We start from the raw sequence: 15,241 nt of genomic DNA, 5'->3' as shown, positions 1-15,241 counted from the left end.
AATACGCAAAAGGTTACCCTACGCATTGCCCTTTTGAAGATAGCTGAAAAATCAACTCGTTCAGCTCCCTGTGTAGTGAAGAAAGCCATTGTAACGGCCTACGGAAGAAAGGCCTTAGAAGAAAAGGTATTAGAGTAAGGTATTAAGCGAATGTTTGAACTTTAGAAACAAATATTATTTTGGAATAATATTAAAAAATCTTTGCGAAACAACTTTAATGTGAGTGGCTCTACGGCACCCGTGCATTTTTTTGGTACAAATTCGAATTTGAATGAAAAATTTCACTCTTCGAACAAAAAAAGAGAATAAATAGTGTTTAAATTCACTACAAAATGTTAATTTGTAAATATCGCAAAAAGTTGAAATAAAGAGAACAAGAATTGAAAGAATTGCGCCTTATGGCGTTTTGGTATATGGTATTCTGCCATCGTGATATACTTTCCAACGCCATAAAAGCGCCCCTCCAAGTTTAAATAGACCTCGTTATTGTTTTCTTTCGAAGACTTCTTGTTAGAAGGTTATACGTTTACTGCTTCGCATACCTAATACTTTACTTATTGCGACAAGACAGATAAGAGAGCACGAAAATTGATGCGTCTTTGTCACCCACATATCATTTCTTAAAAGAAACACTCTTCTATTTTCAATCAACCCCAGCCTTTTATCCATTCAAAGGGTCATCACAATGAAGCTGCACTGTCGCATATTTTAAAGTTTAAGATTTTAAGGAAATATTTCTTTCAGTATAAAGAATATGGCACATATTTTAGAAAGCCCACGTCATCTAGTAAGCCAATAAAATGTTGAAACATCTTACTGAGATTCCCCTCTTAAGCTCTAATAACAAGAACAAGAATGTGCAGCAATTGCTTAGAAATAGTGTTTACAAACATAGATAAATTCAATGGAGTGCTAGGCAAACACTTCTTAAGAATTGTATGTGTTTGTTATGCCGTACACCACTTGTGGTATAGAGTATATTTAGTTTGTGCGGATTGCAGGCATGCAACACAAGGAAGATATTTTATTAAACCAATCGATTCAAAATCATTTTTAGAATCGATTTAGGTGTGTGCGTTTGTGTGTGTGTGTGTGTGTGTGTGTCTTTTTCGTTCAACCTACGTGTTCCAATTTTTGAAATATTTTGATATAATTTCGTACATTAAGATCATTGGTCAGCATTGGTCAAAAGATTTACTTCACTGAATATGAATTAGATCGGAGCCTTTGTACGACCATTTCCTATTTAACATCGTATTTTGAAAAAGTGAAAATTTGCCATTTTTCATAATGCGAAGCAAATATCGGCAAAAATAGTACTTTCGCATAGAATCCGTTTTTATATTATTTTTTAATCCCTTTACCCGTTTTACGTTAATCGCTCTCCTGAAAAAAATATCATTTTATAGAGTAAGAGAATCTAATTTTCAGTGCTCTGTAACAAAAATTAGTCCACAATAGTGATAAGACATATAATTTTACATTGCTGAATTTGGACTCACATTGGTCTATTTCCCGGACTGCCTCCCGTGTAAGAATATACGAGAACAAGTCCTAAATTTTATGTTATATGTTATGATGAAAATGTATGCAGAATAGCAAGACGGCCGGCATATAAATCTAATGTAATAAATTTGGACTAAATTGGTCCGTTTTTCGAACTACCATGAAACGTATGCCTTTAAATGACAATAAAGTTTAATTTTTTAACATTTCATGACTAATGTAAGTTATTTAAAGATCGACTTTACCTTGTTTCAATTTGTTACATTCTATGCCACTTGCGATGCGAGGGTATATTGTGTACATGAAAGCGTATGCAACACCTAGAAGAACTTGAGATAGTCCCCATCGATCGATTGAGATTTTTTTGAGAAATTTTCGAACCAATCTAATTTGGTCCGTCTGTCCTGTCTTGTTTACTTGCATTCACCCTACAGACCATTATTTTTTGTTATATTTTGTTGAAAATCTGTTCGCAGACATATTTTGATGGAAGCATGAACGCTATTGAAGATGGACCTGGTCGGATCACTTTCTCGACCATTCGCCATCGAAAGTCTTATTTTGCAAAGTCGTTATAAGAATTAATTAATGTATTAAGGGAAGCAGCGTGTAGGATATTTGATGGTGGTTTGTGTCCCACTATAGTGAGTAATTTTAATGTTTGTTTTAATGTTTAATTAACACATGTTTTTCAACTTTTACATTTTTCCCATTTTAGAATCTTAATGATATATTTGATTTCGAATAAATCACGAAAAGCCAATCAGATAAAATTGCAGCTATCATAACGTGATCATTGCGGGGATTTTAATATAACGCGAACAGTACAGCTTAAGCCGAAAGGGCTTAAAAATTAAAAAGACTTATATACGGTTGATGAATTAACAATGATTTCCAAGACCGCGCTATAGCTCCGTCTTCACAAGCACGAATGGAGTAAATTCTCTTTTATATTTATTATATCAAATATGTGGGAGATAAATGTTGAAAAAGGCTAACAGCAGCAAATGTATGTGTGGGCGTGAACTAACAAAACAGAAATCGAATAGCGTAAGCAATTAATTGCTTGCCTGTTCACATTCGTTCAGCAATAAGCGAAGCAGTAAAACACTGGTTAACGAATCGGATAACAACATACACCATGAGGATGCGATAAATAATGGAAATTTGCAACACGAGAACATTCGGTAAAGCATTGATGGTTTTCTTTTAAATTGGGGACAAACATGTCGATATATAATCAAATATAATATTTGTTTGCTTATATTAAAATAAAATCTGTAAACTGAAGTTGTTGTTACGGGCAGCAGTAACACATAGCTTGAAAATAATTTCGAAACTTGCAAAAAGATCATAAAATTTTCAACAACATTTAGCTGAGTTATGCGTTTAATTTGAAAGCTAGAAGTTTAAAGGAGCTTTAAAGAAGAAATAAATGCAATACTAAAAGCAAGACGTTGATGTAACGCAAATGATTAATTTATACTTTGACAGCGACTCAAACAACTCATCTGAAATCCAATTAAAACACTTGGCTACGCATGAAATTGAAGTCAAAATAACTTTTGGATAAAAAAATTTCGATATTCTACAAAGCTTTCGGAACACGATATAGTAGCAAACATATGCGGGAAGAAAATTATATTTTTATTATACCATTAAACCAAAGTTTGATACAAAAAAAAAAAAAAAAAAAAAGAAAAGATTTTTACGCTATTGCTTTTGAAAAAAATTGTAAGGATTCGCTAGGCTTGCATGACCTTTTAAATTAAAGCATTTTTACATTCTTCAAAGACAAACCAAAAAAACGAAATTTATCAATTTCAAGGAATTCTCAACAGTTGAACAGAAATTGTCTTTAAGTACAACTTGACGAATTTTATTTATATACTTGCGAAGTTATTCTCGCCTATAAATGAAACCTATTGGAGAACGATAAAGATTTGTTTTGGTTTTCTTTTTCTTTTTTTTTTTTTTTTTTTAAAGAAAATCATCTCAAAGGAAATGCATTCGGTTCGGTGAACAAACCAAATTATCGTTCTTAGTATGACGCAAAATTATTTGCGAAATCAATTTCCATTTTATGAAAATGATCGTTTAGGATCGGAGCTTGGTATGACGTCATTAACGATCCTTATTTTTTTGGAAAATTGAGAACGGAACGGAACTGTGAGCAGAGAAAGCTATTGTAGATTAAATGTAACAAATTTTTTATAAACTGAATTGAAAGAAAAATGACAAGACGTAGCCAAGTGCCACACTGCACATTAAATAATCAATTCTTTGCATGATAAATTTGCCCAGGAAGCTATATATATATATATATATATATTAACGCCTCTTGAACATCATCTTATTAGTTGAAATCACAATAGACAGGATAAAAAAACAAATATCGATCGAGCTATTGATGAACTTACGAGTTCGTTGAGATGCTTATATATGTCGTACATGTTTAGAATTTAATTGCTTCGATTATAATTGAAATTAAACAAAGGAAAGAAAATTATATTCGATTATGGGCTTCCGAATCTTTTACACCCATCAACCTTATCCCAAAAATTACTAAAGAATTGAATTATCATACATAAAAAATAAAAAAAATGAGTAGGCGAGGCTGATTTTTTCTATTTTCAGAATAAAAGTGGAAAGTTTGTGTGTTGCTTACCACCGATATTATCCAGTTAGACAGAGGGACATACTTAAGTGCATTACGAATTTCAAATTGACCAAAAGCTTTTCTTCTTTATGGAGTTTGCCAAGTTTGCTTCTGCGCATTACAAAGGTATTGGAAAAGAAATTAAATTTTGATTCTTTATGTATGATATTGTATAGGTGCGGTCAATGTTTTCCATTTTTGAACAGATGCTACAGCATCGTCTGTAGAAAGTAGGTTTATTAACTGTAGTTTGTAAGTAATGAGTACAACAATAATTTTTTTATTCCTTCTGCGAAACAGAGGTGTTCTCACTTTATGTAGCACTGTAGGCGTGTCCTTCAACCGAGAACTTCCAATGTTTCTGGCAAATTTAAAGTTGAAACTAGGCGGAGAGACAGACATGCTTAAATCGATCCAGAATTTAATGCTGATCAAGAATATATATATTTTGTAAAGTCCCTGAAAGCTTCCTCCTACTGTGCGTTACAAAAGTTTTGACAAAATGAATATAGCCCTCATCCTTCGGTCGTGATGAGTATAAGAGGAAAATATTTACTTGTATGAATTGATGCATTTTTAAAATTGTAAACTAACTTGTAATATTTTCAAATTTCGTCTTATATAGCCCGAGCTCTGGATTGGACTATCTCAGTTAAGTCGATTAGAAATCCTATAATTCCCAGAATATAAAGAGATTTCTATATGCATTCATTCGTCAACATCCATATATATATATAGATATATTTTTATATATTAGCAATGTTTTGTCCTACAATCTGGATGCAATATACTTGAAGGATTGCAAAAAAATATTATGTAAAGAGTAAAGAAATATAAAAATTTTCATAATTTTTTTTTATTTTACGACCCTAGACATTGAGAAAAGGAAAAGAAGATTTGCTAAGAATTTACTCATTCGCGGCAAATTCATTTCAATATTGTGATTCTTTGACTACACGACCACATAAATCGTGGCAGTGAAAGGTGCAAAAAATTTGCTTTCATTCATTTTTAATCGTTGCTGCTATTACGTAGAAAGAAGAAAAGTTGAACTATGCTATTCAAAGTGATTTTTGCTTTAATTTTTTTCATTGATTTGAAATTAAAGCAAAAATTAACGTGTAAAGCAGCAAAGATTTATCGATTATATATAATGAATACTTGAAAACAATGAAAAAATAACCCGAAGAAATTCTCTTTTATAGGCAAATTTGCTTAATACGAAGATTAGTAAGAAAACACTTTTGAGGCGGATTTTATCTTCTTGCTCTCATTATATGCAAGCAAATATGTATAAAAACCGAAACGAGACACTTTTACTTGCATATAAATGCATTGATCGATATCGATATTGAGAAATATCGAATCAATCCTTCGTCCTCTATCCGCTATTTTGTGTTCAAATATTTTCATATTCCAAAATTTTATTTAATAAAATATTATATATTTTTGATTGGGATGAGATATCAAATCCATTAAGCTATATCTGTCTGTTGCTGCAAGACTTACAACTGTAATAGATGGCGCACACTTCGCAATATATTCCTATGGCCATCTGAAAAATCCATGTAAAACCCGATTTTGACTAAACTACTGCGACAAGTTATACCCTGCGCCACACTTAGCTCCGAATTACATGATACGTTTGCGCAAATATTTTCAATAGTCGGCAGGACTTGAGATCTATCTATCTTTCATCTTTCCATCTCATATCTGCCAATGTATTCTTCTCTTTAAGCTACAAGTCACGTTGCTAGACTGACATCTTTTTATCCAGGACAGAACGCAATTGGAAATGTTTTTCAACAAGTGAGTTAATTTTTGCATTTTATCATATTAAATCATTGTGAACAATTTTAAAATCCGCTACAATCATATTAAAAATAATCATTTATATGGCAACAAAGTAGAATTTTTGGTATTTCGTACTTGAAAAGGTTCTCTTGAAAACTAAACCTTTATATGGCAGCAAAGTTTATCCAAATTTGGATCATGTAGGCATATATTTGGGCAGTTCTCACATAAGAGTTTTCATGAAAATCAGGTCTAAAAATTTAATGATCAGAATTAATTTGTTATAGTAGTTTGACATAAAGTTTGGACTACATGGATATTTTTTGATTATCCACACACACACACCCCCCCCGGCGCGAGGGGGTTATACGGGCATTAAAAAATATGGTTTTATAAGGAAATAGGTTACAACTTTTGTGTAGTTTCTTACAAAACTTAAGGAAGAATTTGGAAGCGGTGAGGTAGAGTAGGGTATTTTAATGATCGTACATGCCCAACTATAAGGTTTTAACATGTTACGCATGCCTTCTCCGGTGAATATATCTTCAGGCACTTTCATTCGCATATTGGCCAATATCGGCACGATATCGCGTTGGTCTACATTTCTTTTTTTTTTTTTTTTCTCTTACATCACCAAAGCCTGAACAGAGAAAATCTTATAAAGAAGATGGTGATAATATAATCATGATCAGCGTAATTATTCTTGTTAATTTGTTCGTGTTCATCCCTCCGCTTGTCTGCCGTCTAGTTTTTCAATTCCGACGGCCGGAAAAATAAAAAATGAAACTGTACAGTTTATGACCGCAAAGAGACAGGCTTAACCAATATAACATAGTAAATATTAATCAAAAAAGGCATCGTCAAATTTATTGTAAAAAAAAAAAAAAAAAAAAAAACCATAACACGCTGAGATGTGAGATGTGATGAGATCAAAAAAACTCGAAATTATTGCTGGAAAATCAGGACAAATTGAAGAGAAAACTTTACATATGTTGTAAAACGAACCTTAGAAGTCCATCTTCTCGAACGGAAAACATTTTTAAAATATATATTCAAGTGCGTATCTATAATAAGCAGCCTAAAGCCTTGAGTCAGCCTTGAATAACAATTTCACAGAGAAGATATCAACAACATGTTCGCATACTTGAGTTGGTCATAATTCACAATATTTTAGCCATTGTAGCCTTAAACTTAATTAAGATAATCACTGTGATCGTCAACTATCCGTAGCTCAAATAAATTATTTTTAATAATGATTTGGCCAGCCCAAATATTGAAGCAGCTTCGGTAAGCTCCCTAATTCTTGCTTCCCATGTGATACGTCTCAATATAATTAGAAGAATATAATATAAAATAATAAAATTTTCTTTCTTTCTTGGTAACTCACACTACGTATTTTACAGGAGTTTGATTTATTTAAATTTCAATCTTTTAAAAAACGGAAGAATATAATTAGTGTACTTTATTTTTCGATCATAAGAATATAAGAGAAGAGAATGCTTTTAAGATTTTTCATTTTTCTTATATAGCGTAAACCACGCCATAAACCACGAGTACATTCAAGTGCCTGCCTAAAAGCACACACATAATATAATATGTATACCGTTTCTTATCCTTGATAAAGAAAAAATGCAAACCAAGGATTCGCACTTTATTTGCAAGCAAATCGACTGAATAAGTAATGTCTACCATAACAACATGTTACAACTTAACGGACTTATAAATTCTTATTTTTCATATAATATTCCGTGTGTGTGTGTGTGTGTGTGTGTGTTCAAAATATATATTTTCTTAAAATAAATCACTATTATGAGTTGAGTTTTATTTTAATGTTTATTAACCGTAAATTATTAGGTTAACAATTTTTCTTATGCGCTTTAAAAATGATTTACACTATTCGGTATATGGTAACTATTGTGATACAATCTTTTTAATCGATTATATAATTTCATTGCGATATTAGTCAGCAATATCAGCATCTAGACCTATTCAGTTAGCTTAAAAAAAAAAAAAAAAAAAAAAAAAACAACACAATATTTTACTTAATAAATTTTATACTCATTCAAATGTGATAGAGAAACCGTGTTCTACTTAATTGAAAAATTTCATATAAAATATATATATATATATATATATATATTGATATTTTCTTATCTGAATTTTAAAATTTTTCTTCCCATAAGTAAGTTTTATAACAAGGAAAAATACATATTAATAATCATTTTAATTTTCTTCTATCTATTATATAATGGAACGCTTAGTTTGACATTATAAAATATAAATACTAAAAACAATTTCCCTGTTAACTGAATTGCTTAACGTAATCAAAAACAGAAATACTTACCATTAAAGAAAGGTAATAGGAATTGTCATTAATTTTTGATTTTTGTTAACAAGTTACAAGTTAAACAGTAACATCTAAGAAAAATTATATTTGCCTTCGGGTGAATCTTTAACTTTTACTTAAACTACTTGAAAATTTTACGACGCGACAATTGGCTGAGAGACAATTGGATTGAGAAGACTACAATAAATAAGATTTGTGACCAAATTTTAAATTTGCCATCTCTTATAACTTCAAGTTACAGTTAATATTAATTTAAAATTTTATCGTTTTAAGGGTTTTGTGTTCGTTTCCTTAGTAAATCGAGATGTATTTGGTAGCGGACTATCTAGTTGCATCCAATTTAAACTTATTTTTATTTATTTACTATTTTTTAGATTCATAAGAGCTCTATTAAAAAAGTGACGGACGGACAAATGTGGCCAAATAGATCAAGAATGCCCCTATAGTTAGGGATCTTTGACATCTACTCCCAAACGAGATGCCAAATTCCCCTTTTCCGAAGGAGCTTTAGCAAATTTACATTCACTTCGGTGCCGAACGATCGCACGTCATGAAAATATATATAAAAACTGCAAAATATTTAGTTAATTGAGTGGCTGGTCATATCCATTATACACTAGATCACTTGTGGCATAGGGCACATTAAGTTTGTGCAGACGGTTGTAATACCCAGACGGACTTCAGTTGGACCCATCTTTTATTATGCCTGTAGATTGAGAATCATTTTCTGAACCGATCTAAGTTTATATCTCGGCTTGTCCGTCTAATGCCCTCCCATTTATTTTTATGCTCAACCTACATGTCGCAATTTTTTTTTGCCCAAGTACAAACCCTATTGGAAATGATTCGGATCGATCCATTTTTTCGACCCCTCCCCACACAACATACATAAACAATTATATGAAAATATACACTAATTTTTAAAAATTCGTTGAACTCTTCATCGTATAAATTTTCCTATCGAAACTAAATCTTTATATAGCAAAAAGATATAATTCCCAATAGTTCTTGATGAAAATTCGTGTATAATAATTTGACGTAGACACCGAAATTTCGACGACGTAAATATATTTTCCGGGTCTCAAACTCATGAAAAGATCTTGAAAAAATGATAAGCTCATATATGGCAAAAATTTCCAACTTTTGACATTTTATGACGAAAATTGATTCATAAAAGGAATTTGATATAAAATTTGGATCAAATAGGTCTTTTACTTAAACCCAGGCATATAAATGGACTCGCATACAAGGGAAACACTTCTATAGCGACAAAATCTAATTTGCAATTTTTTATGATGAAAGCAAGTGGAATTTACTAAAATCTTTGGCCAGTAAATTGAGTTAGTTAAATTTGGATCACGTTAGTTGAGGAGAGACTTTCATGAAAATTACGCTCTCACATAAAAATAATGCATAATTTTTAATGTATTAGCTTGAAAATGAATAAACGTCCGTATTAAGCGGATTGGCGTAGGGTGTCTAATTAGTTGGCATTGCTCGACAATAGTGTTCTTAATTGTTTTTTCTAACGGAACAGATTTTAGATTCACGCCCACTACAGTAGATTGTAAGTTATTGACATAGCTACTATGGACCTTTGGGGTGCATCGTAATTGCTCATTTTGAAATCCATCTTATGCGCGTATGATAAAAATATATATGAGTGCCAAATTTTTAGCTTTCTCTATTTTACGTTTGAAAGCTTGAGTGAGCTAACAATTTGGGCACGAAAATTAAAAGTAAATCGACTATGAATTTTATCATATTTAAATTAAGTAAGGGAATTATATCCCAGTTAGGAACGAATATTTTATACCCTCTTTTATCACCATCTTTATCGTATAAAAAATTGAAAAAGGATAATATTGGCTCTCCATGGGTGTTTTTTGTTTTTTATTTTTGTACAATAATTTAGCGGAAATTTATGTCGTATATCGTTTGTTGGTGTTGGAAAGCAAAGATTTACAAATTATGCAATCGATGTCTTCATTTTTGTGAAAGGGAGAATATTTATCGCAGATACAACATAGCCGGGATACAGATGGACATCTTCAAGTGTATTTCGAACGTGTAACTGAACAAAAATTTATATATCTTGTGGGGTTTCTAAAACATGCCTCTGCACGATATAAATTTATTGAAAAAATAAGAAGAATTTGCATATATTATAATATTAGATGGGCGTGGTCTATCTTTCCCATAGTCCTACAGGTACTACAGTATCACTCACAGACTAAACATATATAAGTTTCGTAAAATTATATGTGTGTGGTTTATATGTAATGGACAAAAAACCAATCTTTTATTCCTTTTGAAAAGCAGCGGTGTTCTCACTTTGCGTACAGTATTGTGGGCGTGCAAGAAGTTTCAGTGTTTCTGCCAAATTTGAAGACAATACCTTCAGTTCAGCGACCAGAACAAAATTTACAACAAACATTACGCAGGTGGACGCACGGTGGTCTCTGACGCTTCTTTCTGGGCGTTGCAAACGTTCTGACAAAAGGAATCTACCCCTTATCCTTTGGTGATGAGTATAAAATGGAGAACTTATGTACACTTTGTAATAGGTCTGCCAATATCACAACACGAAAGTGTTGCAAACGGCATACAACAAAACCAATACAACCCACCAGCCTATAGATAAAACAAAAAAAAATAAAAAATAAAAAAAAAAAATAAAGAAATATAAGCAAAACCTTTGCCAACCAACGCAAACTAATTTGTTCTACATTCAACCTAACCCAGTCTCCTGAAAATACTTTTTATATCTTTTTTTGAAAACTCACTGCCGCCAACAGATACAATAAGCGATTTACACCATGTAAATATGCAAAAAATAATTGTAAGAAGAATAAAGTAACGTATACGCCAAGGTGTCTGCACAATTGTTGTTTCTTCCTTTATTTTGAATTTTTTTTTTTTTTTTTCTTTATTAGCAAAATAAAGCTGAAGGCAGAGAAGTAAGAATAAATGTCGGTAGAGACCGTACCAATGAATTTCTTTTAGGCGTTACATATAGATATCAATTTCATATGAAAGCGTAAATAACCTTGTTGAGAATAATGTATGTATAATAACAAAGAATTCAATTATAATTACTTATTTATTTATTTAAAATGAAACAATAAAATCAAGCAAAGTAAATTAACTGATTTGAAATGTTTACGTGTTTGCGTAGATGGAAAAATTACAAAAAAAATACGGGATAACTAAGCGAATTATAGGTAAATTAGTGGGATTATAACGAAATACTTCAACAAATATCCAAGTACTAATTAAATCATAAGAATTATTTTTACTATTGGCAGACAGAGTCACACACACACACACACACACACACATACATACATACATACGTACACACATATACACACACACATACCCACATCAAAAACTTATTGACTGTGAAAGCAAAAAATAAGATAAAAATAAAAAAAAATAAGAAAAGAAGAAAATAACACAAATGAATTTCAGTGGTGAAGTTTCATGGAGTTGATTTCCTTTTGATTTTATTCACCCTCCTTTGCTGTTATTCACTCAACGTATTATGTGAGTGCATGGATTTGGGTAACGAATGAAAGGAAGTAACATACAATGCAATAATTGTGGCTTGTTTTTAAGAGGAGCAAAAAAAATGTTATGTAAAGTTACGCGTACGTACCTTGTGTAAAAAATAACAAATTAAAGGATGACAACGTAACTAAAGAGTTGGACATACTGCTTCCATACTATACGACAACATCAGAATTATTTTATATATGTATATATATATATATATGATTTTTCTTTTATTTTTATTTTATTTTATTTTATTTATTTATTTATTCGTTTCTTTAACTGCAAGTCAAAACAGTTGGGCAAAACTTCGAATGAAATTTTTTTTGTGGGACATCTTTAAGTTAGGTATTTTAATAATAATTTATTAATTTTATATAAAATCATTTACTTCTTTTATTACACGTACGCACAACCCATTTTATTCACTTTTATTTAATGTTTCCCTAAACCTAAGGAAAACACTTTGTATTTAGTTAGAATATTTGTTTAAAATAATGAAGAAATTTTATCCTCTTCTTCGTTATAACCGTTATGTTTGACAATCTGCACTCGACTGAGTTCATTCTGCTCATTGAGCTCACGGAAAACTACTCAATTTACTCTACATTTGTGTACAGTGGTGAAATATACATATATGTATATATATATATATATATATATATATAATTCTTTTCTTTTTTTTTTCAACAAGTGTTGAATTTCTTTTTGGTCTATTTACTAATTTTACTGTTATTATCTATGACTTTCTCGCAACAATGTTAAGTGATGTCAACTCTTCCTCTGTCTTTCCGTTTCTCTTTACCACTCGTATTCTATCCCTCTCGCGTTCACTCACTCACTCTCCCTACCTTTCTATTCTATGAGAAACAAAATCTAAGGTTAAACTCGAGATTTAAATGCTCCGCAATTGTTTAAACTGAAATTTGTATTTGCTAAGAAATAATGTCGCGGCTAATTGAATTCTGACTTTATTCGTATTATCACAAAAAGAAAGCCATAGTTACCTTTAAAATAAATCTACGTTATCTATTCTGTTTCCAGTAAATATATACAAATTGAAATGTCTTTCATTAGCATCAGTTGCAATCAAATATCTTATGCGGTCCTATCAAAATTTGCTTGAACATCTGCTGCTATATGCTGGAAATTTAGCTTACAATATATTGCTGATCAGGATTATTGCAAAAGTTGATTTGTCGCCATCAATCTATCTAAATTTTTACAAGGCCCAAGGTGTCTATAATATGCCACGAATGAACGCATTAAAGTGCGGACGGACAGATCATTACACGGAGTTAGAATTTAAGGGCCAAAATGAAGAGAGTAAAAGATGCGTGAGATCGGGTGCTAACAACGAGTAAGTTGTCATAAACTGCCTCATAAACAGTCAGAAAGTTCGGGCAAAATTTTTAATTATTGCAATGGGTGATAGAAAACATCTATGCGGTTTTTGTCGTCTTCGTTTGAGCTATTTTTTGTAGCCTGCTTTTTTCAAATGCTGATAGTTTGAAATATCATGTGATTGATGTTTAGTGCCTCCGCTATTTCATGGTAGCTTGCATGCCGGTTTTTCTCCATCAATTGCAAAATTATATTGACTTTTTTCATGCCTGGTCGGCCAAAGCAAGACGCATCTTGGACATGGAATCACTCCTGGGTACTTCGTTCACTCACAACAGTCTCACCGTACACTTCACACTTTCTCCGCATAGTTTTGCATATTTTAGCTTTTTTACAATAGAAAATCATCACATAGCGTATTTCTTCAGATATTTCAGTCATTTTCCACATATATCTATAAATAACTTTTTACACGAGCAAAGAATCAACATGAAAATTTAAAATAATTTCATCGTATACTTTCTTTTTTATCACCCTTGTCAGATTGAAGTCAAAAATGAACCGAATCGGTAAACGGACTCATCTACAATCACCAACAAAAATGACGATTTTCTTTCCATTTGGAAATAATTCACTTAGAAATGTCAAGTTTTTTATTGATTCTTAAATTTTTCTTTTGTGAAGCGTTTTTTTTTTTTTAATTCGAAAATCACCTGAAACGGATCAAGTCTTGCAATTAGCTGCCAGCGACTGATAAATCACAAAAAAACTGATTTGAAGTGCACGTATAACATATAATATTACACGGACAAAACGATTTACGATCGATATATCGTATGGAGCAATATTGCCATCAAATATCTGCTAACATTTCGGCCTAAGTCGAATATACTTTGTCCAAAATTTGTTAATTCACTAAAAATATTAAGCATTTATTTCAGATATTTTTAAAATTTTCTTTTATACCCTATACGACTTGTGGTAGAAATATATAACCAGTTTGTACGGATGTATGCAGGGCCGAAAAGGACGTGAGATATACCCATCTTTCAATCGATGGAACTCTCCTAGCTGTCTGTCCGTCAATCTATTTTATTTTTTGATGTGTCGACCTAAATATCACAATTTTTGAAATGCATTGATGAAATTTGGTACACAGAGATGTTTTAGCCAAGAACCAACGCTATTGCAAACAGTTCGGATTCAACGCCTTTTTCGAACACTTCTCATATAAAACATTATTTTCAAATAACAGATTATTTAACGGTGGACCGCGTCCCACTACATTGTCTTCACTTGTGGGAAAGAGGTTGTACTAAAAACAAGCTTGATTCGCTGACGACTTACATCTACAATAGGTGAAAAACTAAAGCCATTTCGAAAAAAATTATACATTTCATCCTTTGGAGATACGTACGAAAATAATTGGCATATGTGCATTTTTAAACCCCACCCCCCCCCCCCCCTCCCCTTCGGGAAAGTTCGATTCAAAAGCATTCTCAATGCGTTTGCTAACACGCCCACAAGTAATAGAAGAATAGTTAACATTTCTTTGGTTTATTTGAAATTTATTGAATAATTTTTTCTCTCGTCATTCATTTGACATTGTGTGATGTCACATATATTTGTATAAATGAAACAATACAACTAAATTTAACTAAATTGGTCTTTATTTCTATTTTCTAATACTAAATTTATGAACATAATCATGAGACATGTGTTTTACAAATACATGCTATATTAGATGAAGACACGATGAACCGTATTGCGACCCTGTTAAGTCGATTAGTGTGATAGATGAACATAATATATACCAGCAGCATTTTTGTTATGGTTGTGACAACTGTAACATGAATTATTTTTCTTTGATGGTTCGCGAAGAAACTATCCCTCGTTACAATTTTGTTTTCTCGGGAGACCGACTTCCTTTCTGCTATTATTTTATCTAATGGCAAATTTTCTTTCACAATTTGTTTACCTTTCGGTAAATTTTAAAACGGCGAATTAATTTAAAACTATTACAGATGGCCTAAATC

General features: G+C 31.6%; 1 protein-coding gene across 2 annotated transcripts in view; it reads right to left on the bottom strand.

Moving 5' to 3' along the window:
- Positions 1–12,242, bottom strand: part of LOC119644551 (contactin-1a) — a 52,111-nt gene extending 39,869 nt beyond the window's left edge. For both annotated transcript variants that reach the window (XM_038044125.1, XM_038044127.1), the window contains exon 1: positions 11,968–12,242. In XM_038044125.1, the coding sequence (XP_037900053.1) occupies positions 11,968–12,022 (55 nt within the window). In that variant the 5' untranslated portion in view covers positions 12,023–12,242. The remainder of the gene's footprint in view (positions 1–11,967) is intronic.
- Between the last annotated feature and the right edge of the window lie 2,999 nt (positions 12,243–15,241).

The sequence above is a fragment of the Glossina fuscipes genome, unplaced genomic scaffold (genome assembly GCF_014805625.2).
Source record: "Glossina fuscipes isolate IAEA_lab_2018 unplaced genomic scaffold, Yale_Gfus_2 0, whole genome shotgun sequence".
Lineage (NCBI taxonomy): Eukaryota > Metazoa > Arthropoda > Insecta > Diptera > Glossinidae > Glossina > Glossina fuscipes.
The sequence above is the reverse complement of the archived record's forward strand: the minus strand, read 5'-3'. Positions and strand labels throughout refer to the sequence as shown.